The sequence below is a fragment of the Argiope bruennichi genome, chromosome 8, assembly GCF_947563725.1.
Source record: "Argiope bruennichi chromosome 8, qqArgBrue1.1, whole genome shotgun sequence".
In the NCBI taxonomy this organism is placed as follows: domain Eukaryota; kingdom Metazoa; phylum Arthropoda; class Arachnida; order Araneae; family Araneidae; genus Argiope; species Argiope bruennichi.
The window spans coordinates 132,785,184-132,812,835 of NC_079158.1; the positions used below are offsets into that span (position 1 = coordinate 132,785,184).

Sequence of the window (27,652 nt, forward strand, 5' to 3'; positions counted from 1 at the left end):
GAAACAAAAATTTGACATAAAACTACGCTTGAAGTCGCAAAATCATATACCGAATTTGATACATTTAATTCACAGCGTTTTTGAGTTAAATTCGTTTACATGTTTCTGAAAGTACAGACCGACAGACAGTCAACTCTTAGTTGGATGTAGCTCAAAGTTTGATTGATGTCTGCACTATAGATGTTTGATCTGTGTACCAAATATTATCTATCTAGCTCTCTCATTTTGCAATTACCATGTTAACATATATTCGGAAACTCAGACAGATGGACTTCGCCTGATTAGATTTTACTCAAAATTTAATAGAGATCTGCTGATTTGACTATACCAAATTTCAACCGTCTAGCTCAAAGCGTGTTTGAGTTATGTTTATCACAGACAGACAGACATTTTTGAAAATGTGTTTTTCGTACTCAGGGTGATCTAAAACGTGAAGATTCGCCAAAGTCTTGAGTTCGAATTTTTTGGAGATTACTCTATTTTCTCTGTACAATGTATACGAGAAAGTAAAAATGTGAGATTCGTGAACTTCATGCGAAGATTTGATTTATATCTTTGCAGGTATTGTATAAGAAATGTGAATTAAAAAACATTCTCTCTGAATATTAAAAAATGTTTTTGTACCTTTAGAATTTTTCTAAAGCTTTTTTTCAATAAAAGCTTTAGAAATGCAAATCTTTTTATAAATTCTAGTTCTAGTTCTAAAGTTCTTTTTATAATGTAATGGTAAAAATTTTGAAATCAATACATTTTTACCAAAATTTTTATCAGTGTATTTTCGTTTACGGAAATATAACCTTTCCTTCAGTATTACTTGGTCTGTTTAGATATTATACCATGTAAGGCTGTAACTTACATGAAATATTGAAGAAAATAATTTAATTACTTTTCTGATTGAAATGCAGTCAAAAAGATTTTAAAATAATCTTTGAAAGATAGGCACTAAAAACTCTAGATACATTAAATTTTAGAATAACAAATACTTATAATTTTGATAAATAGAAAAGCACCAAAATGTTAATCCCAATAGCTTTCAATACATCGTTTTAGCAGAGTAAAACTGCTTTAATACTTATCTAAATAAAACTGATAATGCAAAAGGAATTGGATTTTTAAAAAAATATGCATAACTGAATTTCTTTTTTTCATTACTTTAAAAGAGAGAGAGAGAGAGAGAGGACCTCAGTGATTTAGGAAGTTAATTATATTTTGATATTTAAATAAATAGCAGCAATGATAGTTAGAGGCAAAATAAACTCAATTATTTATTTTTTTCAAAATATAATTCCTTACATTATGAAGAATCATGTATGATTCATGTTATATCTATTTGTAGTAACTAAATAATAGATTTTTAAAATTCTGCATATTTTAAGTAATGCATTACTTTGACCAAAGAAACCTACTGTCCATTTTATCAAATAATGTATTACTTTGACAAAAAATAAATAAATGAAACAATGAAACCCTACTGTCTATTTTATCATATTTTTAAGAAGAATATATTTTAAACAAATACTATAAATCTTATAAATTCTAATCACGTATTCAATAGCTCTGTTACGCCAAAAAATAACTTATTATTTCGATACATAATGCACATTTCATGAAAAAAAATAGCAAAGAATGAAAGAAAATAGAGATATAAAGAGGACATTCTCAAGTATGAAATTTGAATATGTGTTAGATACAATACTGAATTTTAAATAGAATACTGAATTTGAGATATGTCAGGTCATTTGTTCAGGCTTTAAATCCTGGTTTCATTGAAACAAACATATAAATTAAAAAAATATCTAATTAAATTTTCAGTAATTAGAATGACTAACGCATTCCACACAATGATCATTCGATAAAGAGTAATTCGATAAGAGTATTCCTTAACAATTTTGTACTTTAAGAATGTTCTGGATACTTTCAAAAGAAAAGTAGTTTGTTGTTTTAGAAGTGCCTGATTTAAAAAGTATATTTTTAAAAGAGCAAACATAAGAGAAGTTTTCCATATTTAAATCACCTAAGCATTTTGCAATGAATAGAACAATAATGTGTAATAAAGTAGAATAATAATTATAACTTTAGTAATAAAGTGGTTGCATAATTTTTTTTATAGTTTATTTTTAAAAATTGAATAAACTTTTTGAAAAATACATTTTTAAGTAGAATGAAACACAACTGATTAAAATTATGTAATCAGTTTAATGAAAGAAAATGGTCAAATCACATCGCCAGTTTCTTTCAGCTCAATAGAGCAAAACATTCTTTGGTTTTCATATTCATATTAAGTTTGAATTCAAGTTTTATATTTTAAGAACGGTATCACTTTTTAAAATTTATTCGTTTGTTCCTTACGTATGATGCAAAAGCGTAAGTCTTAGTTTTTGTCCTTTAACTTTAACAACTGATATAAATTTCATAGTTTTCCACATATTAGGTATGCAATGCACTCTAGAAAAGCTGCACTGTTGAAAATTTTTGAGAATAAGTGAAAGAGCTAAATATCATTGGTATCCATTTGAATTTAAAACAGTTTTTGTATATTTTGTTCATTCCATTCAATAAATTAAACAAGCTATAAAAATTAAATTTGCAAGACGTAGAGATTAAATTTGAAAATTATACTTCAGTTTATTAAATTAAATTAGTATTATACATACTAAAATTATAATTTTTATAAATGCATTCGGTACGACAAAGATATAGGTATATTCGTTCATAATAAACTTTTAGAAGCAAATTTTTCTCATTTTTTTCATTATTTCATCACTCTCATATAACGCGATATTATCCGTTTCAAAAGAGCAATTACATTGAAGAACCAGAAAGCAGAATAGCAAAAGTAGTAGGAGTATAGAAAGTAGTACATAGTACCTGGTATAGCAGGTTGTATGCAAATAATCGAGGTGTTCAACTAATCAGCGTAACGCGATGCGGTTGACAGTGCTTATATAAGATAACAGGTGTCTGAGGAGGTTATTAAATCAACTCTTGCTGTTATATTAAATCTATTCTTGCTGTTATAAAGATTTAATTATCAGGTAATCAAGATTTAAGTGATTTTCAACGTGGACTATTCGTCGGCGCAAGAGAGAAGGGGCACAGCATTTCCGAAGTAGCGATGACCATTTCAAGGGTGTGCCGCGAATATTAGTTTCGGGTAAAACTTCAAATCTTCGACAGCGGTGCGGCAGGAAAAAGACCTTGACAGAAAGACCTTGACTTGGGATCGTCGACAGCTGAAAAGAATCGTTACACGAGACAGACGTCAGTACGCATTGGGCAACGTACCCTGATTGATATGGGCTTTCGCAGCCGCAGACCATCTCGTGTACCATTGTTGATTCAGCGGCAAAAAGCTCTGCGCCTTGCCTGGGCTCGCCAACACCGTCATTGGTCTCTTAATGATTGGAAAAACGTTGTCTGGTCTGATGACTCACGTTTTCAATTGTATTGGGCAGATGGCCCTGTATGGGTATGTAGGAAACCCCATGAATCCATGAATCCCTGTTGCCTACAAAGAACTGTTCAAGCTGGTTGAGGTTCTATAATGGTATGAGGCGTGTGCAGTTGGCATGAAATGGGATCGTTGATACGTCTAGACTCGACCAAGATAGGTCAGCGATATGTTAATATCCTTTCTGACTACCTGCATCCATTTATGTCTTGTGTACATTCCGACGAACGTGAACTATTCCAACAAGGTAATGCACCACCCCTCAATTCTACAGTAGCTACCGAGTGACTTGAGGAGCACTCTTCTGAACTTCGTTCCCTTTCTTGGCCACCTAATTCCCCTGACATGAACATTATCGAACATATCTGGGACGTGCTGTCCTTAGCAGATCTCCACCACCTCGCACTCCCATGGCTTTGTGGACTGCCCTGCACGAATCATGGTGTGGACTGTCTGCAGAATATCTTTACAAATTAGTTGAATCCATACCATGCCATGTTGGGGCATTTCTGCTTGCTCGTGGGGGTTCTACACGACATTAGATTGGTGCGCCAGTTTTTCTGGCACTTCAGTGTATTATAGTAAGTAGCGTTTATCCGTTTAAGCACCATTCCGTTATCAAAGACATGGAATGTCATTCTCACACTAACATTAATTATTTATCATGTGTCGTTCGTTGTCAATGCGCCAAAACTTATAAAACTTATATATAAAGATAAACTTTATAATATGGCAGCCAATTTAATGCTTGAGTGCAAATGACACTATTTAATGAGTGAGAGCAAATGCCAATGAGCGCAAGTGACACACAACCGTAGAAATAGTGAGGCGTAAGTAGAAAAATTATTAATAAAACGTCCTTTCAAGTTTTTAGGAATAAAAGCATATTTTAAACAAGAAAAAAACTCAACGGGAGTGTGTCATGTAGACTCTCATTTATTAACATAATGCTGTGCGTTTCGTGCTTTGAAATACAATAAAGAAAACTAAGTATGCAAATTGGACATTCTTTTTTTTCCATTAGAACCGCAGTTAAATTCGAAATTACAATTTTTGTGACCTGGACCTTTTTCGAATTTCGTTTATCTAGATTGTTACATTTATTAGTTATTCTTCATTTACCCACTAGCAGACAAATCGGTAACAGTAAATTTTCGATTGTTTAAATACAAAATTTGATGCAAATTTGTTTTCGACGATAAAACCATAAGCTAAATTTAACTTTTCTAATTCTGTGTATTTCTGTTTTGTTGTGATGACACATGCATTCCTGCGGATGTATTTAGTCCGAAATGTGACAGGAAATTGCAATTTTTGTTTTATGGTCACAAAAATTGCAATTTTGATGGTCAAATTTTATCCATCTTGCTTATTGTGTTTCCTATTTGTGGCTTTCACAGGCATGAAGATAAAATTTCAAAAGTGATTTTATTTAAAAAAATAAAAGAAAGAAAAGTTACTCTCAGTTTTGCACCCTCTGGAATCATCGCTAAGGTCACGGGCTCTGTCTACCCCATTGTAATTACGTCGTCCAGCCACAGAGCGTCCATAAAAGAAATTCGGGGTTTTGATGCAAATTTTTTTCAAATCAATCATAAAATTGCCTCAATGTTAAGTATATGTACTTAAATGTTGACTTATCTCCATTTAGTAGATTTCAATATGGGTCCCGTTTGTGGCACGGCACACATCCAACAGTATTCTTCCCATGTTCTGGTCAGCATGTCTGGAATGATTTTGCCATACAAGTGATTGTTTTTCGCGGAGATGGTTTACACTCTGAATGTTCTCAGCTTAAACGAGATTCTGGGTATCATACCAGAAGAAAATATCTAATACAGTCTCCTTGGAAGCCAAGAAATACGCCCTACCCTTCCAATCCGCACTCCCGAATCGAGTATCCAATGTTTCCCATACACTCAAACTGAAATGAGGTGGTGCTCCATCTTGCTGAAAATAGGTGGGATCCTCCTCCGTTTCAATTTCAACCAACTGGTGGAAATCATACTCCTTTAACATTTCACATTAAGCATCACCATTTATGGAATTTTCTGCAAAAATGAAGAGGCCTATAACTTAATTATACATAAGGCCGCACAAAATATTCACTTTCGGTAAGTCACGTTGATGTTTCACGAAGCAGCTCATGAGGCAGCTGTGAACCCCAAATTCTACAATTGTGTCGGTTCACACTAAAATTGTTATTAGTATCTATCATGTCTAGCATAGTAACAGAAAACTCTAGTCTCTTGTTTTTGTCTGTTGGTTTGATTTCGTGTACAAGTTGTGCCTTATACGATGTTACCCGAAGCCTTTTGTGAACCACTTTATGAACAATTGATTTCGGTATGCCTAATTGAAGACTGCATTGTCACAACGATTTTTTCGGACTTGTTGGCATGGAGTACGGATTTTATTGACATTCTCTTTAGGCACCCTTGGCCTACCAGACGACTTTCGTTTTAATACACTTTCCGTTTCTTTAAACGCACGTAATCATTGAAGAAGGGTTTTGTCCGCATTATCACCATACTAGTGCCTAAAGTTCCACTGTACAGTGGTAACATATCCAGTTTCTATAAGCCATCGAATCATTTGTCGCCAACGCACAGCACTCTACTACGTTACTTCAAAGTTAATGACGCACGACGCTACCTAATGTTGAAAAAACAAACTGAAACTGCCGTGAATAAAATTTGACGAGCTACTGATTTCTTTGAAATTAATTGATCTGACCAAACTTATACCATTAGCTCGGTATGATTCTTTAAAACCCCAGAGTTCTTTTATGGACACCCTGTATTTTGGCGCGGGTTCTAATGAGTCGGCCATAATTGTTAACTTTGCAATTTTCATGTAAAGACCGGCTTAATTTAGTGCCGGCAGTGTTGGATTTTGCTGGAACTTTGACTGCTCACTTCATTTCAGAAGAGGAGAGCTCTTGGAGCGGTCCGTTCGCTTTCATCCAAGGTGCTGACACGCAGTTCGGCTTCATCGAGAATTACATAGAGAAGAAGCCGAACCCTGGATGGGATAAAGAAGTGGAGCTCACTAGAAGAGCCATTGCATCTGTGAACGCGATGTGCCCGAGACCTCGATTCTTCGTCGTTTGCGGGGATTTGGTGGACGCTTTTCCTGGTATGGTGTTGTTGTTTATATTACTCTGAATATATTTTATCTTCTACTCACGTATGAATGTATTTAGAACTATGTTTCCTTTTATATACTTTTACTTCATCCATGAAAAGATCGCATTTGTTATCTGTATTTCACTTTCTGAGGTACTAGAGTTTTTGAGTTGTGCATCTCTATGTCCTAAATTATTGGATTAGTTTTGATTTAAAATGAGAGGTGCCATCTGGTAATGAATATGAAAAAAAAAATTATCTCGAGATATTTATTCTGTTTTAGCATTTAACTGTATTTCTTTTGGGAATTATAACTTTCAGAAAAATGCATTAATTAAGAATATGTTTATGATTTTTCCTGTTTATGAGATTGTATTTACTTCATATTTACTCTAGTAACGTGCCTTGTATTGATTATTATTTTTTTGCATTGATAAAACATTTATAATTCAATATTTTACAGAAAATAGGTAATTAAATTTTCTGTATATTTTTACATTAAGTAAAAGCTTATATATAGCATAGTCTTCCTGCACTAATGTATTTTATATTTCCAAGCTTAAATGTAAAAAAAAAGTAGTTACACTTTTGGAATACTGTTCTATTTTATGCTTTGTTTTACCACTAACTCTTAAAAGCTTATGTGAATGAGCCTATGTTTTTTTTAAATACTCATGTCTTTCATTTTGGAATAGGATTGTCGAAGCCCTTTATAAACAACAAACAGTGCATAACCATCTATAAATAAAAAATTTGGAATGTAGTCACAAATAAAGAATTTTTGCTTATCGAAAATGTGAGAAAACGTTTAGGCTATATTCCACTGTAATTTTTTTATTTAGAAATATTGTAGTCAATAAATTTTCACTATAGACAATGCAGAATAATATAATGTTTCTGCTCTTATTCTATAGTATCTTCTTCATTGACGCATATTGATACGATGCTGACGATTGTAATTCTGAACTTCGTGCGCAGTGCAAGTAAAATTTTTCGAAGACCAATTAGCGAAATTGTATCTATTTATTATTGTATCTTAGAATAGTGGATCTTCCGAAATGCATTAGAGATTAAGGGAAGTAGCACAGGGTGAAGTACCTTATATACTCCAGGTACATCATACCTTCTTGAGACCTATTTTTAGTAATAATGGATTAAATAGGCATTTCAAATACAGATTATCAGTTTCTGCAATTTTTACATTATTGCACAGTCATTTAATTTTATGAAAGAAGACCAAATCATTACAAAACGAAAGAAATAATTTTTCGTGAAATAGATTCAATCAATGATGGAAAATCTCCCAGTTATGGCTGAGTCAGTAACTTAACACTATAATTTATTCTGGCAAAACTTATGGGCAGTTGAAATTTCGTTTAAAATAGCCAATAACTTGCTTCAACCGTAATGTTTGAAAAAGACATTGAAGTTGATACAGCTTTACTAGAGAATATTGTGCACTGTATATTCTCCTCAAGATTTACAAGCCTGTTCACATTCGCACTTGCGTTAATAGTCCTGACTTTATTTAATGCTAGCCACCTTTGGCAACCAGCTGTATCGCTGGAAATGCTGGTTGTGCTTACTCTCAATTAAATCTGGTATTCATAATTTAATTTTCGTATATATTCCACCAGAAACTCATATTTTTAAACAATAAACTGTGCTAAACATTAAAACCACATCATTTTATTAACTTCACATCCGCACATTATACATATGAACTAATCTAATAGAATCGACTCACATGATATCATGGGATCATTTAAAACGTGACTGTTCGATTCATCTAAATTTCACACCGTTGTAACTTCTTTCTCTTATTCTTCATGCGAACTACAAATATATTATATAGAATCCTTCTTTTTTAGCTTTTATAAATGAAAGAAAACTGTGAAAAATGAAGAAAATCATAAATATTTGATAAACACTAAAAACGATTTAGGTTTTATTAAAAACAAGGAAAATATTGTTGTGTAATATATTTAAAAGTATAAAATATATTATTGTGAAGTATACTTAAAAGTTAAATATATTTCAATTTTAGATTCAAAACATTTTCTTCAATTTAATTGGCATCATCAACAAGTATTTTTTTAAAGTTAAATCATTTTTATAGGAGAATGTTTTTAGAAATTAGAGCAAAAAGAAAACTGGCAAATTTTGGCCCAGTTTTCAATTAATTAAAAAAATTAATTAAAATTTTCGATAAATTTTGAGATATATGTTCTCATTTTTTAAAGTACATCTGTGTCAAATTTTGTAAGAATTGGTCATTTGACCAATTCTTACAACGCCAACACACACATTTTCTCAAGAAAGGCGGGTTTATGTAAAAGACAAAGAAAAAAAACTTTTATAATATTTTGGATGAAGATCCAAAACTATCAATTGATAGCATAATGTTTTTGATTTTAAAGAAAGATGAGATATAATAAAGTATTGTTACAAACCTGTAATGCTGCTTCCAAGCACGGTTAGTTCTTTCACCGGAAATATCCATTTATAATCATCTGTATTGGATGCTGCTCTTGAGCCGAGATAGTAATCCCAGAGCTTGGCGACAAACTTCCTGACCTTTTGCATACTTAGCGACGAATTTGATAACTTTGGCGGCAAAATAGATGTTGCTGGAAACTTCGAGAATTTTAATGATTCATCGAATAGGAACTGAGATACGCTTGCTTGGCTCAGAAGGTTCTCGGCCAGCCTCCCAAAAACTATAAAAGGACGGTAGTCTCAAGCTGCAAGAAATCGTAGTCAGAGCCGTAAAAGTAAAGAGTCGTCCAGAGGATAACGAAGCAAAGGCGGAATAGTCCAGCTTTGTGTGGAACTCAAGCGAGTGCTGAACTGCTGTGTGCCGAGTCCTATTGTCTATTATAGAAGCAGCGTCGTGTCGTGTAATAGTGAATCAGCAGGTGAATACAGCTAAAGCGAAGAGACAGTGGAGAATTTCAGCCGTTGGAGAGATCGTAGAGCGAAGCTCCGAGGATCCCCTCAGCATGCTGAATTCTGTCTGGCCGCTTTGTATACTGTGGTCAATTACTACTTGTGCGCTATTATGGTTGTAGTGGGGTACTGTGTGTTCGTCTCGGCTGTACATATTTGTCGTCTTTGTATTAGTGTCATCGTGTTAAATAAACGTCATTGTTGCTTTATACTGAGGCCTACTGATTGTTTTCACACCATACACGCACTACAAGAATTTACGGACTTAGTAGTGCAGGTGAAAGTCCCATAACATTTGGTGTCAGGAGTGGAGTTGTGGTTAACAGTGTATGGTGCTGACGAGATCCCAAGCAAAAATGGCTGAAAACGTCTATATGAATGTTTTATTTGCTAAATTAAAGAAAATGCAGGAAAGAATTGAGACTACACAAGAGAAAACGCGTGAAGAGAATCGAACTGCATAGGAAGTGATTGAAACTGCACAAGAGAAGATGCGGGAAGATATTTGAGCTTAGAGAGAAGATATGCAAGAGTTTAATGCATTTGTCGAAAGAAAATGCGATGAATTTAAAGATCATATTAACGACAGTTGTGTCTGAAGAGTGAGAGATGTCCAAAAAGTGGAAGAAGATGTCCAAGATGTCACAGAAGAAATTGAAGGAGTTGGCGACAGCCAAATGGAAGAAGAAAAGGCCGAAGATCGAATGGAGACCGATGTCAGCGAAAACGAGCTTAGTGATTTTGAGGATGATCTGAAGTTTAATAAGGAGAGGCACGACCAGTGAGATCGTTAAATAATTACAGGGTTGAAACAGTCTTCTCCGAATGAGTCCCCTAGAGGGAAATCGGAAGTGCAGGAGCTTGGGGATGGAGAAAATGAACTCCCTTTGTACCGGTCTGTTAGTGACGACCCGTGCTCGATGCCTATAAATACATAGTTAATGTGATCCTGTTTGGAATGAATTATCCCTAAGGTTAACGAGATAATCTCTTTGTAAACCTCCTAGTAGATCCTTGCAGAGTTCTACGGGTGAAGACTTCGTGGTTGGAATTGTTCATCCCTGTAGTCACGGCCTCGATTTCCTCCAAGTATTCGGCTTTGCTGTGGATTTTCCTAGCAGTGTCATGCCAATGGAAGCCGAGGAATCTCATATATCCAGACAAATTACGTCGTCGCAGAGGATTCCTTCCCGTAAATGCAGATGTCTTCTTCAAAAGATACTGAGTGGAGAGTTGCGGACAATTCTCGAGTGTCGAGGCTGAGCCGGGAATAGGTGGAAATATTTCCGTGAAGGTTTTGGCGACGACGATGAAACCCTGGCTTTCAAGTGGACTCTGGAGGGCACTGTTATACCATCCTGATATTCGGTTGGTTCGATGGAGGAAGTTCAAAGTGACCAACCTGGCTAGAATTTGTTTCGGATAGTCCTGTTACAAGACAAAAACGGGCTCCAGGGGACATCTTGCATTTTAAAGAAAGGAATCAAATCTGGATGTACAATCCGAAACGACGAAGAGGTCTAAATCAAGAGCAATGAGAAAGTTCGAACGTATCTTTAGCTGCCGTCAATTTAGTAAATTATGTCATCACTAAAAGGGCGGAAGTCGTCCAACGCCGGATAAAAAAATTTTTTTCACATCCATCGGTGACCTAAGCCAGCTGTTGGATTGTAGTGGGACTGTCGGGGCATCAGTCCTTGAAGAGGGGAGAAATGTTACAAACTTGTAATGCTGCTTCCAAGCACGGTTAGTTCTATCACCGGAAAGACCGATTTACAATCATCTATATTGTATGCTGCTCGGGTGCCGAGCCAGTAATCTCAGAGCTTGACGACAAACTTGGCGACCATTTGGAGACTTCGTGATGAAGTTGGCGACTTTGGCGACAAAATAGATATTGCTGGAAGCTTCGAGATTTTGACGATCCATCCAATAAGAAAAAGGCCTGATTGGCCCAGAAGGTTCTCGGCCCGCCTTCTGAGAATTATAAAAGGACGGTAATCTCAAGCTGCAAGGAATCGTAGTCGGAGTCGTAAACAACTAACGAGTCGTCCAGAGGATAACGAAGCAAAGGCGGAATAGTCCAGCGTTGTGTGGAACTCAAGCGAGTGCTGAACTGTTGTGTGCCGAGTTCTGTTGTCTATTGTAGAAGCAGCGTCGTGTCGTGTAGTAGTGAGTCAGCAGTTGGATACAGCTAAAGCGAAGAGACAGTGAAGAATTTCAGCCTTTGGAGAGACCGTAGAGCGAAGCTCCAAGGATCCCCTCTCCTGCCGAATTCTGTCTGGCCGCTTTGTGTGCTGTGGTCTATTACTACTTGTGGGCTATTATTGTTGTAGTGTGGTGCTGTGTGTTCGTCTCGGCTGTACATATTTGGCGTCTTTGTATTAGTGTCATTATGTTAAATAAATGTCGTTGTTTTTTTCTATTGAGGCCTGATGATTGTTTTCACACCATACACACACTGCAAGCGAACCCGGTGAATTTACGGATTTAGTATTACAGGTGGAAGTTCCATAACAGTATATTTATTAAATTCCAGCATAATCAAAAGTGAAATTGGATTCGATTCGTACTGAAGCTGTTATTTTATATAAATTCTGAGATGGTAAAAGAAATGCTAGAAGGCATTTCTATCATCCAGTGGAATGCAAGAAACTGTTCTTGAAGCCAATATGTTTTCAAGTGTTAGAATAACATAATATTCACCATATTAGCATTAATAATTTGTTTATCATTATTATAATCTTGATGAAGATGCTGTCATCCGTCCTATAATGTGATCTAAATAAGAGTTTTTCAAAATTTTGTAATTGCCTATCAAAAGAGGCCATTACAAATTTTTTAATTTCAAATTAAAAGGTATTATTATTATTATTATTTGTAATCTCACCTATGCAAAATTACAAAGGTACTTGATGCACCTTGCTTCAAGAGAAATGATTTTTAATAGGTAACTAGTAGACTTAAGGGAAATTAGCGAGTAATCTCGCCAGTGAAAAGCGCGTCATTTTATAACTTGCGTGTTATCTGGAGAGCACATGTGTACATCATATGGATGTTCGCGCCGCAGTAGAAACGTATGAAAAGAACGACATGCAAAATGTCGCTGGCGAAGATGTTTTTTCCGTCTTACTTAGAACCGTTTCTCCGGACACTATAATTGTTCTCATGCCCAAAAAAGTTAGTACCGTCAAAGTTAATTTTGCAGGTTTCTAATACTCTGATCGAATCAAAAATTAATGTGCTCTTTGATATGATTGGTTTTTCTGACACAACTTCAAGATTTCTTGGGAGGAAAAGCGGATAGCACATTTGCTAAGCCACATTGATTATATGTAAGGTGTCATCTTCAATAACCCTATTTCTACTTAAATCACCATTAAAATGAGAAGGTGAGAGGTTCGCTATCGCATTGTACAATACCTTAAAGCAATTAGAAGAGAAACATCGAGAGGAGATAAGAATGTTTTAATAAATTAGGAGGCCAAGTGAGAGCTACTCTTCTCAGCTTACATTCACATCGGGTTTTCTTTTCTCTTTTTCTTATTTTTTTACATATTTCACCAAATGCAATCAAACGTGATAATGGCATACCATTGACCGGAGAATGGAAGTTAATGAAAAAATAGTTGACTCTCGTTTATACTATTAGAGAAACCGAATTCCTCTAGATTCATCGACATATAGTATAAGGGAAAAAAAAAGATTAGAGGTGTTGAAAGAGAAACTAAGCACCTAGATACCAGTTACATAAAGTTATGAAGATACAGTCGACTGGACTGTTGTATATGATTAGCACCTCATCATACTAAAAAAAAATCTGAACAAGATGGATATTCCTTTTGCCAAATTGCCAATATTACAAGCATTGACATTTTGCCTACAACTTGCTGGTGTAAGTAATACAATCGTAAACAGGGAAGGAAAAAAACTGGTACACCTTTGTTACTTTGTCATTTATTATCACATCTTCACAAAACTGATGTTGAATGACTCAAGGTCATAATTTGTCAAAAGTGAATAAGTTAGTTTAATCGAAATCGATCGATTTATCGGAATGAAATTAACCTTCCAATAATTTTTATGGAATTCTGAAGATAAATGTTAGAGTTAAAAGAGTTTTGAAAAATTTCGCTTCCATTTTTAACTAATTAAATGCGTCCGATATATGTACACATCAATTCAAATCTTTATTTGATGTGGTCGATTTGTATACACGTTATGTGAAATAAAAAACTACCATTCGATATAAAATCTCAAAATTTTCAGTAAGCTATCATAAAAATGATATGTAGTGATAGGTTTTTTTTTTATAATAACACGTAAACCTGCTAAAATAAAACAATAACAACAACAATTAGGTTAAATTGCTTGGTATAGAAGTTATCCTTGTACAATCTATTGCTTTTTACAAGATGATTATTTTCGCAATGCATCGGTATTCCACATCCTTTACTTGTATTTTAGGATCTTCCTGTTCTTTATTTTTATATCGGGTATTCTCCGATAACGATTGCAATAAAATGAGTAAAATACATGAAATATGAAGGCTATTAGTAATTTCTGATTTCTGGAAACAACTTGATGCCTATAAATTAAAAAAAAAAGACCAGTTATACCATTAATATTTACATTTGCTTCTTTGCCAGGTTTTATAAACAGTATTTTTTGAAAATTTTCAATAAATTTTTTTTTAATTATTTATCTAATAAAAACGAAATCTTATTCGCGTTACTACAATTTTTCTGCAAATTTTATTATATAACTATTTGCATTGCGTTCGTTGCGAATACGCGTTACCGCTTGATTTTGATTAAGGATCGCATGAGGTACTTTTGAAAATAAATTCTGTGGTTCGCTGGTTAAATGAGTCTTATGAGCTTTTGACAGTACCTCAGAAACTATTCCATATTTCCTTAAAAAATCATTCACTGAAAGAAAATAATCTCGTTTTATAAAAATCACAAAATAAATCCATAGATAACACAAATATAATATTTTTTGGAATTTTTAAGCACGAAATGCTAAAAGTAATTTAATTGCAATATAATAAAGTAATATGGGCAAATATGACATATTAGAATGTTGGAATCCAAAAAATTGTGCAGATACCCCAAATAGTTTTAGAAATTTTGGCAAAAATTTTAAAAATTCCAAAGTCGATTTACAACGTCTGCTTTTTGAAATATCTTATATTGTATTTATTTGTCTATAGATATGATCTTCAGAAAATACTAGATTTAACAACCATTAGAAAATCTCGGCTAAATATTAAATTTATTTTCAGATTAGACAATTTTAATTTGACACATATTTTGATTTTTTTTAAAAAATTAATATTTTACACTCCCCAAACTTTACAAAATTTGACTGAAGAATAGATTGACTGAGGAATGTTTAATTGAATTTTTATACATTACCAGCCAGAGGTTTGCCGATAGGGTGGGGGGGGGAGCATGCACAGTTTCTCTAATTTGGCTTCAAAATAACTCATAATAACTAATTTTTAATTAATGAATTCCTTTAATTTAATTAAAGGAAATTAAATATTATTTAGCTTTTTCCTATTCGAATACTGGCCTTTTCTTCCATCGTTAAAAATTTGCAAAGATATTTGTACAAAAATGTTCTCAGTTTCTTTTACTGACCATCAAAAGATTTTCATTATTTGAGTTTTTTTTTATGAGACTCTTGATATTTACTACTACTGAGGTCTAATTATGAAAAAAATATAGTCAGATTTCATTCTAGATTGTAGTATATAGATAGAAACGCAGATTGCGTCAAAATGGCGTGCCATGCCAAATGAACAAATGCATGCTCTTATCGTGGAAGCTATATATATATATAACTAGCTTTTACCCGCGACCTCGTTCGCGTGGAAATTTTAATATGTATGTATGAGAACTGACGGTCTGGTCAACATTCGGCAGTGTCTGTCTAAAATCGCCTGCCAGCAAAACGGCAAAGCCGCCCATCAATACCTGATTGTCGCGGATGTCCTGCAAGCTGCTGTTTAACGCCTCTAATGCATGCTTGTGCGACATTGTGCACTCGTCCCATACTATTAACTGGTACTGCTACAAAAGGATTCCCCGGTCGTTGTTTTTGGTGATGTTGTATGTTGGAGTATGTTCGCTTGCAAGATTAAGCTACAATTTGAAAACGGAATGTTCAATATGGCCACTGTTAAGCAAAGTTGCAGCAATGCCCGAGGAAGATACAGCCAGAGCTATATTGCGGTCCTTGCGGAGTTGGGCTGGCAGGAGATTCAGCACAAACGTCTTACCCGTACCCTCTGGTGCGTCAAGAAAGAATAATCCCTCCTCTCCATTATATACTCGGTTCAGAATCGTTTCGTAGATTTGACGCTGCTCAGAAAGTAATGGTGGCATGATTTCATTGACCTGCTCTTCTAAAACCGCGGTGTCGTAGTTTAGCTTCTTCACAACTTCGCTTGATAATTCCCTCTTCGCTGCGGTGGGAGTAGGCCAAAATCAGTGAGACAGTTTCCCGATTTTGAAATCATTTTATCATCAATTAATACCAAAGCTTCGTTAATGATTAGGTTAGTGTGAGTGCCATCCAGCCTATGCACGATATCTTTTGATAAAGCGTCCTTGTATTTATCCCACAGCTGGAGGGGGTTTGAAGTTCGCAAGTGCTCACTAAAATTGCAACCAGGTCTTCTAGCTACTTTCATAGCTCGAGCTTTATTACTCCTCTTCAAAAGATTAGATTTGCGTTTTCTGGCCATTTCGAAAAACTATCAAATAATAAAAAAATAAAAAAATTAAAACTAACCTAAAAACCGATGCACTTAAAACTATAAGCATATGCGAAAATATATATAATTAACATAAATACAAATTAGTTACAAAAACACACAACTAACGTAAAAACAATTGATTTACATTGTAACCTGAAATAAAACAAAACAGCGAGTCCATATTTCTTTAAAATCAAGTCAAGTCTATTTTATTTATCGATCGAGATTGAGATAGCTACAACAGTATAATAAACATCATTTTTTTTAACTTTTAATTAAAATAAAAACACAGTTATCAACAATCAGAACACACTGCGCATGCGTGAATTTTCAACGCCATTTGGGATAACGCAAATGCTTGAATTTTCTACTCCAGTTGGGGTAACGCAATGCAGATTAGAAATTTTTAATTTCCTTTAATCTGTTTTATTTTAATTTAAAAGTACTTCAGAATGAATCCTAAAGGTCGATTCATTAACAATGTTTAGTTTTAAATGCATCAAACACCAAGAAAATAAGCAGAATCCTTTGAAATAATCGGTCGAAAATATATTAAGCCTAACCTCATTAGTGTGGGAAAAAAATGAAGCCTTACTCATTTTTGGAGGGATTTGGCCTCAGATTTTTGGCGGGAAAGTTAGTTTTTAATTAATAAAGAATTAACTACTCAATTAACCGGAACAAATGGTAGCCTATGTCCTATTCCAGACTATAATCTATCTCTGTGCTAAACTTCATTCAATTCCGTTCAGCCGTTCTGGCGTGAGTGACTATCAAACATCTATCCATCCAAACTTTCACATTTAAAGTAGTACAGCCTGAGTAAAAACTTTAAGGCCAGTAAAAATTTTTGAGAAAATGTAAAATGAAATAAAAGGGATTCAAATAATATTAATTATTAAATTCATTGATAAGAAATAAATGCCATAAACATAATTTGTAAATACATAATTATGAGAAACATGTGGTTATTTAAAAAGTTAGTATTTCTGCCTGAGTAAAAACTTTAAGGCCCCCAGTCATTTTTTAAAAATAAATATAATATAATCGTCTAATTACCATTGCAACTACTAGCTTGTGACAACGCTGCAATTTTCATATTTGTCATACGTTTCTTCGAAGTATTGGTGATCTTTGTGAAGATGGCGAAGGGTAAGAAGTTAACTGATCGTGAAAGAGGACATATCGAAGCTTTGTCTTCAACAGGAATGAGTAGTCGTGCTATTGCGATAAAGATAGGAAGATCAAAGACTGTAGTAAACAATTTTTTAAAATTGAAAGACAATTATGGTAAAAAGAATACTGGGGGAAGACCTAAAGCTTTGTCCTCGCGTGATGAAAGAAGAGTTTGCCAACTTGCATCTACTGGAAAGTACTCAACCAGGAAACTGATTCTGACGACAGGTTTAAAAGTTTGTCAAAAAACGATTTATAACACAATTAGAAGGTCTGGAAGGTTCACTTATACAGCAAAATTGACTAAGCCTCAGTTACTGCAGAGACACAAAATAGAGCGTTTGAACTTTGGCCAGAAAGTCATGACCTGGGACAACCAATGGATAGAAATTATTTTTTCTGACGAAAAAAAAATGGAATTTGGATGGACCAGATGGGTGGAATTTCTACTGGCATGATATAAGAAATGAAAAAGAAATATTCTCCAAGCGCCAATTAGGTGGAGGGTCTGTCATGACTTGGGGCTGTTTTGCTTACAATGGTGTGGGCTCAATTGCATTCGTTTCAGGTAGAATGAATTCACAAGGATACCAAAATGTCCTAACAAATCATCTTTTGCCAAATGCTGAATGTCTTGCTGGAGAAAATTGGAAATATTAGCAAGACAATGCATCGATCCATTCGAGTAACAGCACAAAAAATTGGTTAAAGTCAACAATGTTGAAACTGTGAAATGGCCAGCTAGATCACCTGACCTCAACCCAATCGAGAACCTTTGGGGTGACTTAGCAAGAAGAGTTTATGCAAATGGGAGACACTTTACATCAACAACAGAGCTGAAATCTACTATCGAAGATGAATGGTATAAAACCGACCCCACCCTTTGTCAAAAACTCGTTTCGTCCATGAAAACAAGAATATTTGAAATATTCGAAGAAATGGCTCCTACACAACCTTCTAAGAATTTGTAATTTTTTTCTTATATGTTATTTTCTGTGTTGGCCTTAAAGTTTTTACTCAGGCTCAAATATTCATCTGTGTGTTCTGTAATATTTTCTAATAATAAAATATTTGCAAATTAATTTTTCTACGTTTTTTACTTTTATTTAAGCTCAATAATTATCAATCAAATGGTATTTTAATTCCTCAGTTTATATGTTACCATTTTCTCAAAAATTTTTACTGGCCTTTAAGTTTTTACTCAGGCTGTAATATAGATGAATGTAGAAACTAAATTCAAAAACGTTTCATAAAAATGTATTTAGAAATTCAGAATAATAAATAAAATATTAAGTGTTTTCGTCAAAAATCGATTTTTTTTAACTTAGTCCTCTATCTAAATAATTTTTATAAGAATTGTAGCAACGAGCATGAATTCAGATGTATTTCCAATATAAGGCAAATAAGCGCGCATGCGCAAACAAAGATTTACCATAGTTCGGACATGAACAATATAGAATGATGAAAAGATACAAAGTTGTTGTTGTTTTTTTTCAGAAGATTGGGGAAGATATTCTGTAAATATATGTACGAACTTACTATTTTATCTAAGATATGAAAAATGTACTACTTAAACATTAGGTTTCCCGTGTATTTACTTTCAAGTTTATGTTGCAAACCAATGCATTTTATTTTTAAAAAAAAAAAAATTAGATCTTGAATTTGAACTACCTATCTTCATTTTTAGACACTTGTCCTTACGATTAAGTACTTCCCTCCCCCCCCGAAGCTATTGTAAGCTTTCCCATAAGATTTTATCCCCTCAGGTGCATGCATTGGTTTTTCTTAACTCATTTGTACACAATGACGAGCCTGAATCCCGCATCGAATCACTAAATTTTTAATTTGCAACTAAGTGAAAGCATTAAATAATTCGAACTGTAAAAATCACTTGAAACCGCATCATTACCTCGAATGCTTTCATATTATTCTTGGGATTAAAATAACAATAATTATCCCAAACAAGATGTGCCATCTAATTAGGAAGTTAAGTAAATTCCAATGCCAAGGGGTTAGTGTGTTATATATGAATATTCTATGAATAACTATTTTAATCATCATTTTATCAAGACATCTTTATCCAAAATCTATTTAAAAATTTAGAAGCACCTGAAATGATATAAATTTCGCCGCGAAGAATAATTGGAAGAAAAAGTGAAAAAGAAAATTTAAAAAATACGTTTCCCGATAGCATAGCTGTAATAATGAATGCAAAATCTGAAGAATTTAGGTAGTAATTTATTTAATAAATTTAGAGCATGCTTGGATACACTCTTTTAGCGTAGCTAAACAGCTCACCATACCACATATATATATATATATATATATTTATTTATTTATTGTCGTCAATTAAAGTCAGCAATATTTCTTTACTGTAATAATTGCAGCCTGTAACTTATATTACAAAAAAAACAAAAAAAAAACAGATATTTTACTGTTGAATAAATACTTTACTTATTCCAGTGATTTATAAGGAATTCGCATAATTTGGCTACAGCAAAGTAACTCTTCTTAGCATGCATGCTGCCCAAGAGTGTCGAGAAAAAAGAGTGTTTTATTAAATTTAGTTTAACCACTAACTAAATTTTAGTTAGAGTATTCTCACATTGAAATAAATTAAATAAATTCACCAATTCGTTACCGAAGAAATAAGAATTATGATAATAAACGGACGATTAATTTTAAAACTATAAGAATTCTGTCGCCCTATTCATGTATAATGTAAAAGTTTATTTCCTTAATAACTCTACTTGCCGGTAATCGAAATACTCGATGAAAACAATTCTTTTCTCATAACCTATGATAACATCTTAGACGAAAGACAAAGGTTAGTCGGCAAAACTGCGAACGACGTCTTATTTATATGCCAGCTTATTGATTATTCTGCTAAATATAGTGCAAATTGTAAGCTGAATAAACGACATTTAAATCAAATGTCTGGAAATATGCATACTTAACATCGTTGGCATCAACATCGCATTTTCTTATTCGATCGATCAAAATATTTTTGGCAAAATGCAATATCTTATTCACCTGTCACCTTATCGGTTATCTTGTAGAAGGTAGTGCAAATTATAAACAAAATGAACGATATTTGAATAAGATGTCTGAAAACCTGAGGACTTCCTTTGCATTTATATCATAGTCGGAAGTCCAGAAGTCGGCATTATCGGTAGAATGCAATATCTAATTCATCTTGTCGGATATATTGCGAAAAGTAATGCAGATTATAAGCTCATTGAACGACATGTCAATCAAAAGCCTGAAAATCTTCGGATTTAACTTCTTCGACATCCATCACATTGCGTTGATAATCGGCCGATCAAAAGTTATCTGTAAAATTCGGCATCTTATTGACCCCCACCCTATCGAATATTTTGCCAAATATAGTCAAACCGCCTCAACCGTTACTTGGATATTTACACATTTTTACAGCATACTAACTTTGAGGTGGTTTTTAAACTGTCACGTACGAGAATGTGTGCTTTTCTACAACCGTCCTGAAGTGAAGAAGACTGGCTGAACTCTGAATCTCTCGCCGATGAAGGGCGGTCGCCGACAGGGAGGGATTGTCCCCTCTGCTAACGCCGCCTCTATTATCAGCAGCTATCAATTGTTAGTAAATGAAAGGGAAACCTGCATTATGTCTTGCTATTTAGTAAGTTAACACTAAAATGAAAGAAATAATAAACATGTATTATTCACGTATTCGTTAGCATAATAATGTGCACTCATTCATAAAATGTGATTTGTTGTAATGTATTTTCAGAATATTCTTAAAATGATTTCCCCAGAGTTACAAGGTTTCTCCTCTTTTCAGTTGCGTTTATATAAAAGCACAATTTCAAACCTCTAGTTCGAAAAATAATTACATAATAAAATGCTATACAGTTTGTTGTATCTGTTAGTCATGACTGCATTAGCTGTTGCGTAATAGAAAGTCCTTCACTCAGTCATTTTTAAAGCAGCTCTTTTAAATACTAATATCCCCTCCCCCCATTTATTTCAATGAGTACCTTTAGTATATCTCATTTCGCAGTTTACAGACAGCATGGTATCCTATAATTTTACTGTGTATTGTGAAATGATGCTCCTATTAAGCGTTTTTGTTTATAGAAAACTATCTAGAATTCTTTCTATATTTATTTGACTGAACGAATCAAAAATCCGATTTAAAAAAAAAGCAATTTCGATCTCAAAGCTGTAAACCGAATTTCAACTTTCTAGTGTCTTACGTGTGTGAATAATCGCGTTTCAGTACCTATTAATAAACAAACTGGGAGGCACTCTCTTTTGATAAAATTGGAATTAATTTCAAAATCTGATGTTAAGCTCGTATAAGTTTTCATCCATCAAACGTTTTTCATTTATCGTGTTCGCATCGCATTCGGAAGATATCTTAACATGTATCTGTTTATTCGCTAATATACAGACTTTTTTATATGGATTTCGTTCAAAATTTTAATCATTTTGATGCAGAGATTATATCATCCTTATAACTCATTCCGTGTCTTTGTTAACGTGCCCGTATACAGATGCTAACGGCCAATTTATATGAAGACTCTAGATCTTTGCGCTGCATAATTCATATGCGGATAAGTAAAAAATGTTTTATCGGATATTTCTTCATCATCATTAATACTATCCTCATGCAGTTCTGAGACAAGATAAGTTGAATTTCGTCCCATTAATTAACTTTAACTTCCATAATATTTTCGCAATTTAAAATTTTACTATTAAAATGTTAAGTATTTAAAGATTTTTTTCTTATATTTGCTTAAAGCATTGAAATAATAAAAATATTGCTGAAATCTAAATAAAAAGCATGAGTAATATTTTTATCATAAATTAATCATATGAATTTTATAAATCTCCTATACGATTTCTTCGATCGTTTCTGCCTGAAAATAAAATTCTCTCTTTTTAATACACATCAATAATTTCATTGACATAAAATATATGCCTTTACGGTATTCGAATCTCATCAACCAGCGATTAAAAAAAAACTTTAAATAATTTATTTCATTCGATGTAAAAATGATGTCTGGGATGATGATTTGAAAAGTAATGGAAATGCCTCCATATTTAAATAAAAAATCATAAATATTTATGATTTGAAAATTTATGCTCATATTAAGGATACATCTGAACTGTGTTTGATTATTTTTTTCCAAATTTCGGTGAATAAAAATGAAGGAAAAGCCTTGTTTTGCTATTAACAAGCTCAGATTTGCTTAATATACAGTCCCCAGAATGATGTCTTTTGGGGGGCCAGAGATTTCCTCAAACAAAGTGAGTGTTCTCATCACAAACCTATTTCGAAACGAAATTTGATACCGATAGATAAATGGCCTGCTAGATTGCATTATTGCAAAATTTTGGAATAGAAAAATTTCAGATACTAGTTAATTTGCCCAATTAATCAGTTTGAAGATTAGAATAAATCTTCTCTCGAGTTATTTCCACAGATACCAATTTTTGTGAAGATGCGACAATAAATAACGACGCAATAACTGCAATAATAATAATAATTATAAGAGGACGACGGAGTTGGTATAATATATATTTATTCTTCACAATAAGTAGACGTACAAACATATATGTAATTTTATGGAATAATAACAATAAAAGGTGATGCCACTTAAGCTAAAAGTAATTATACAGAATTGTTTGCTTGCTTGCTTGCTGCAACATCGTCCTCACCATGGTCAACCTCCAGAGGTATGACCAGTTGAATTGGACGGGTAATCTCCTTCACTTTGTCACGAAAGATGCAGGTTCGAATTCTTCCGTCCCGGCCATCGATTAATTTCACTACGAGAGCTTCCTTCCACATTTGTCGTGATCGTAGATCTTCTTGTAATAGGACCAAGTCTCCCACTCGTACTCGTGATGATTGCTTTACATTCCGTACTGGATGAAATAAGAATATATTCTTTAACCATCCAAAAGATATTCTTTGGACCATCTTTTCTAAAAGGTATCTAGTAGGTCTTGCTGTTGCCTGTAAATATTTGTGAGCTTGTTATTTCTAGACTCAGATCCAGATGGGACAGTGGTCGACTTTCGACCAGTTAGGAAATGAGCTGGGGTCAAAGCTTCCTCTGTATCATTCTCACCACGCTCATAAATCAATGGTCTACTGTTGAGTGTGCCTTCTATTCCCACTAATACCGTAGTTAAGACTTCCTCATCTAGTACTGAACGACCGAGGGATCTTCGAAGGCATTGTTTGGTTAGACCTATTAGTCGCTCCCACCATCCTCCCCACCAAGCTGCTCGTGGTGCAATAAACTTCCACTTTATACCATTGTGAGCATAGAATTGCTGCACTTTCTCTGAAGTTATTGTATTCTAAAGGAAAATGAGTTCTTGCTTGCGGTATGGAAGGTAGTAGCGATGTCACTGTATATGGTATGTGGAAGTCCTTTTCAACTGACAGATCTTTGCAATGCCAAAAGAAACTTGTCTACAGAAAGGTCAGAAACAAGTTCCATATGCAAGGCTCTAGTAGTAGAACATGTAAATTGCGTGATGTAAGCTGTATTTGAAGGTTTAGAAGTCCAAATATAAACTAGGTCTGCAAAGTCCATTCCAGTAGTATCGAAAGGTATACAAGGAGTAAGTCTGTCAGCTGGAAGAGTGGCTTCTATTTCATTAGAACTTAAAGCATGGGACAATTTGCAAGGTAAGCAAGTTTTAAACACTCGCTTGATGGCTTGACGACCACGGAGTATCTAAAACTCGGAGCGTAATTCTGAAAGAATTACACGAACACCCAAATGATGTAAACGAATGTGCGTGTGTCTAATCAACAAGTGCACAAAATAATGAGATCCTTCAAGTAGTATTGGATGTTTTTGTTCAACTGATATCCATGCGAATTTTAGCCTACCATCAAGTCGTAAAATGTTATATTTTAGAAATGGGCGAAAACAAGATATTTTTGAAAATTTAGGTAAGAAATGATTATGCTCTAGTGCGTTGATTTCTACAGAAAAACTTTGTTTTTGTACAACTGAAATCCAATAGTTTCTTGCCTTATTCAGTTCATCAGTCGTTAATTCTGTAGTAAAATGTTGTCGAGATTTACAGTTGTTCAGAAAACGATAAATCCAAGCTGTTATTCTCAAGCGTTTTGTGTATGAACTGAAGCGGGATATATCGATTAAAGTTTGGATAGTTGATGTACATAATGTTTGGTTCTTAACTTGACGAGCTTCTATATCCATTAATAATTTTTCTTCGTTTGTCAAAATGTTTTGGACTGTCCAGTCTTCTGAAATTTACGCTAACCAGCTTGGGCCATTTCACCAAGTTTCTAGATATGGTAATTCTGCTGGGAATACTCCACGAGAAAGATGATCTGCTGGGTTCTGTGTAACTGGGAAATGTCGCCACTGCGCTGGAAAAGTGTATTGAAGAATTTCAGTGACTCGGTTACATACGAATGTTTTCCATCGATTAGGATAATTTCTTATCCAATTTAATGCGACTGTTGAATCACTTCAAAGTGTAGATGTTTGATTATCTAAACCAGTTTCTTAGTGAAAATAATGAAGTAAACGAGCTCCTAGTAAGGCTGTCAAAAGTTCTAACCGTAGAAGTGTCACCTTTTTAAGTGGAGAAGGTCTGTTGCGACTGCAAACTAGTCTAACCTTCGTTTCGTTTAGCTCAGTGAAACAAATGTATAATGCTGCACCACAGGCCTTTTCCGAAGCATCGCAAAAAACATGGATACTCATGTAAGAAGTAGCAAAAATTCCAATCCAGCGAGGAATACGTATCTTGTTTAAATATGTCTTGTTTAATACCCATCTGTTAAAGCTAGCGTGATTGCCTGGAGGAAGAATTTCGTCCCATTGAACTCCCATGAGCCACGTGGTTTGAAAAACAATTTTTCCAACTACTATTGCTGGTGCATAGATGCCTAAAGGATCATACAACTTTGATACAATTTTAAGAAGTAAACGTTTTGTTCCAGGAACAGCAAATTGATAAACACTTTCGTTTATGTCTGTATGAAACACGTCTTCTTTGGTATTCCAGTTAGTTCCTAATACTTGCGTATTGCATTTAAAGATGATATCCTTTAGTTCCCAAATAGCCTGTAGGTTCTTGGAATTTATACTCCATTTAACTAAAGGTAAACTTATCTGTGCTATTAAATCTTACATTTCTTGGTAAAGAGTTGTTGATTGTTCAGCAGTATCTACGCCCATAACAAAGTCGTCCATGAAAATATTATTCTCCAGGTGCTCAGCTGCAGTAGGGTAGGAATCAGAGTGCATATTAGCTAATTCACGAAGAGTGGCAAAAAGCAAAAAGGGACTAGAAGTCAATCCAAAAGGTAAACGTGAAAAACGATAAGTAAGTATTTCATTTCTCAAATGTATTTTTCCATTTGTATCCTTTTCTGTCCCAAACCACAGGGACCTAGTACAGTTTCTATCCTCTTCAGCCAAAATAAGTTGCAAGAATGCTTGACGTCCGTCGCTCGTGATTGCGAATTTGTGAAGTCGAAATCGTAACAGTGTTGCAAATATTTCTGGAAGCAAATTAGGACCCTGCTCAAGAGCATCATTTAAGGAAGGTTGTCCTGGTGTATGACAAGAAGCATCAAATACAATTCGCCATTTCTTTTCGCCATTCTTTTGTTTTTTCCCTGTATTATGAGGCAGGTAAAATAGTTTTGATTTGTTTCAAAGACTTTAATCAGCAAGTTCAACATGTTGGTTTTCGATATAATTTTGCATCTGTTCTGTATAAATATCTCTTGTCTGAATGAGTAAAGAGTTTGTTACGGAGTATTTGAAATCGTTTGAGTGCTATTTCGTAATTATTCGATGAAAGAATCACCTCTCACCTGAATCACCTGAAAGAATCACTCTCTCAACTTTACAACACGACGGCCATCAACTTTGCAAAATAAATTGTGAAATTCACTTAAAATTTCAGAATTACTAATAGTCATCTCTTTATCTTGCGTAGTTTTGATGCCAATTGTTTTCAAGTCCCAAAATCGCCTCACGTGATCGTCCAGACCACGTACCAAAGTTTCTGCGCTAATGTTGTGAACTGAAGAAACCGAAGAATATGCTATAGTAGTGAACGAATGGTACCAGAAAGAATCCATCCAAATACCGTAGGTATTAACACATGAGTCGCAGAAAGTCTAATAGGAGATTTAGTATGCCCTATAGTCCAATAAAAATCAGCACTTGTCAAAATTTCTGTAGGTAAGTCGTTTAAACTGTCTGATGGATCAGCAAGTTTCAACTTTTGACTATGAGCAAAAGAAGAGACAGGTTGGGGAGCAGATGGATGAAAGGCATAAGTATTTGAACTTTCAAATGCTTGTATATTTATTTGTGAGTTGTTACAAATGCTTGACAAGATAAATTTGACCTTCCGTCATGTTTCAGTGTTTGTTGAAATCTATTCGAATGCCAGAAGGTTCAGTTTTTCTGAGCTAGTGATTTACAGTTGCAGGAAGTCGATCAAACTAGGATGAATGAAGCTAGACTGACTCCCACCGTCTAAGAGACACCGCGTTACTTTTGTTTTACCAGATGGGCCGATTACATATACTCGAGCACTTTGAAGATGAGTAAATTTGGGAGTTATAATATCAACGTTATTAGTAGAAGTAATTGGAATGGTAGTTAAATTTGGATTCTCAGTTACAGTTTTACAAATGGAAATATGATGGCTTTTTTGCATTTATAGAAACGGGCTTTGTCTTTCCGGGGGCAATTATTTACGTTATGGCCATGATTTGTGCATAAAAAACAACGATTACTATTTTTTAACTTTTGCTTACGAGTATCTATATTAGTTACAATGTTACAGTCTTGTGACCAGTGTCCATTAGTATCACAGAAAGCACAAAATGGGGAGCGTTTTTTAATTGGTGTAGTGTTCTTGGAATTAACATAGCAGTGGAAGATTTAAAATCATAGTGAACAGATTGCTCACCTCAAATTTTCAGAGTTTAAGTGCGCCTTCTACCCCTTCCGAGAGGAATTGTATTCATTTTGTTATGTCACCTTCCGGAATTTTCTGTCGTTTTGCAAAAATAATCCGAAGGCGGCAAATGTCATCCGGAAATGCTCGTAAAATTTTAGGAATTAAAATTCGGCCATAAGCATTAACATCCTCTCCCAAGGCACGCAGAGC

General features: G+C 34.3%; 1 protein-coding gene across 7 annotated transcripts in view; it reads left to right on the top strand.

Annotated features, from left to right (window-relative positions):
- The window catches only part of LOC129981777 (serine/threonine-protein phosphatase CPPED1-like), a 143,130-nt gene that overhangs the window by 62,089 nt on the left and 53,389 nt on the right, over positions 1–27,652 (top strand). For 5 of the 7 annotated variants that reach the window (XM_056092780.1, XM_056092778.1, XM_056092779.1 and 2 more), the window contains one exon: positions 6,380–6,589. In XM_056092780.1, the coding sequence (XP_055948755.1) occupies positions 6,380–6,589 (210 nt within the window). The remainder of the gene's footprint in view (positions 1–6,379; positions 6,590–27,652) is intronic. The other 2 variants (XM_056092782.1, XM_056092783.1) reach the window with 1 other exon arrangement.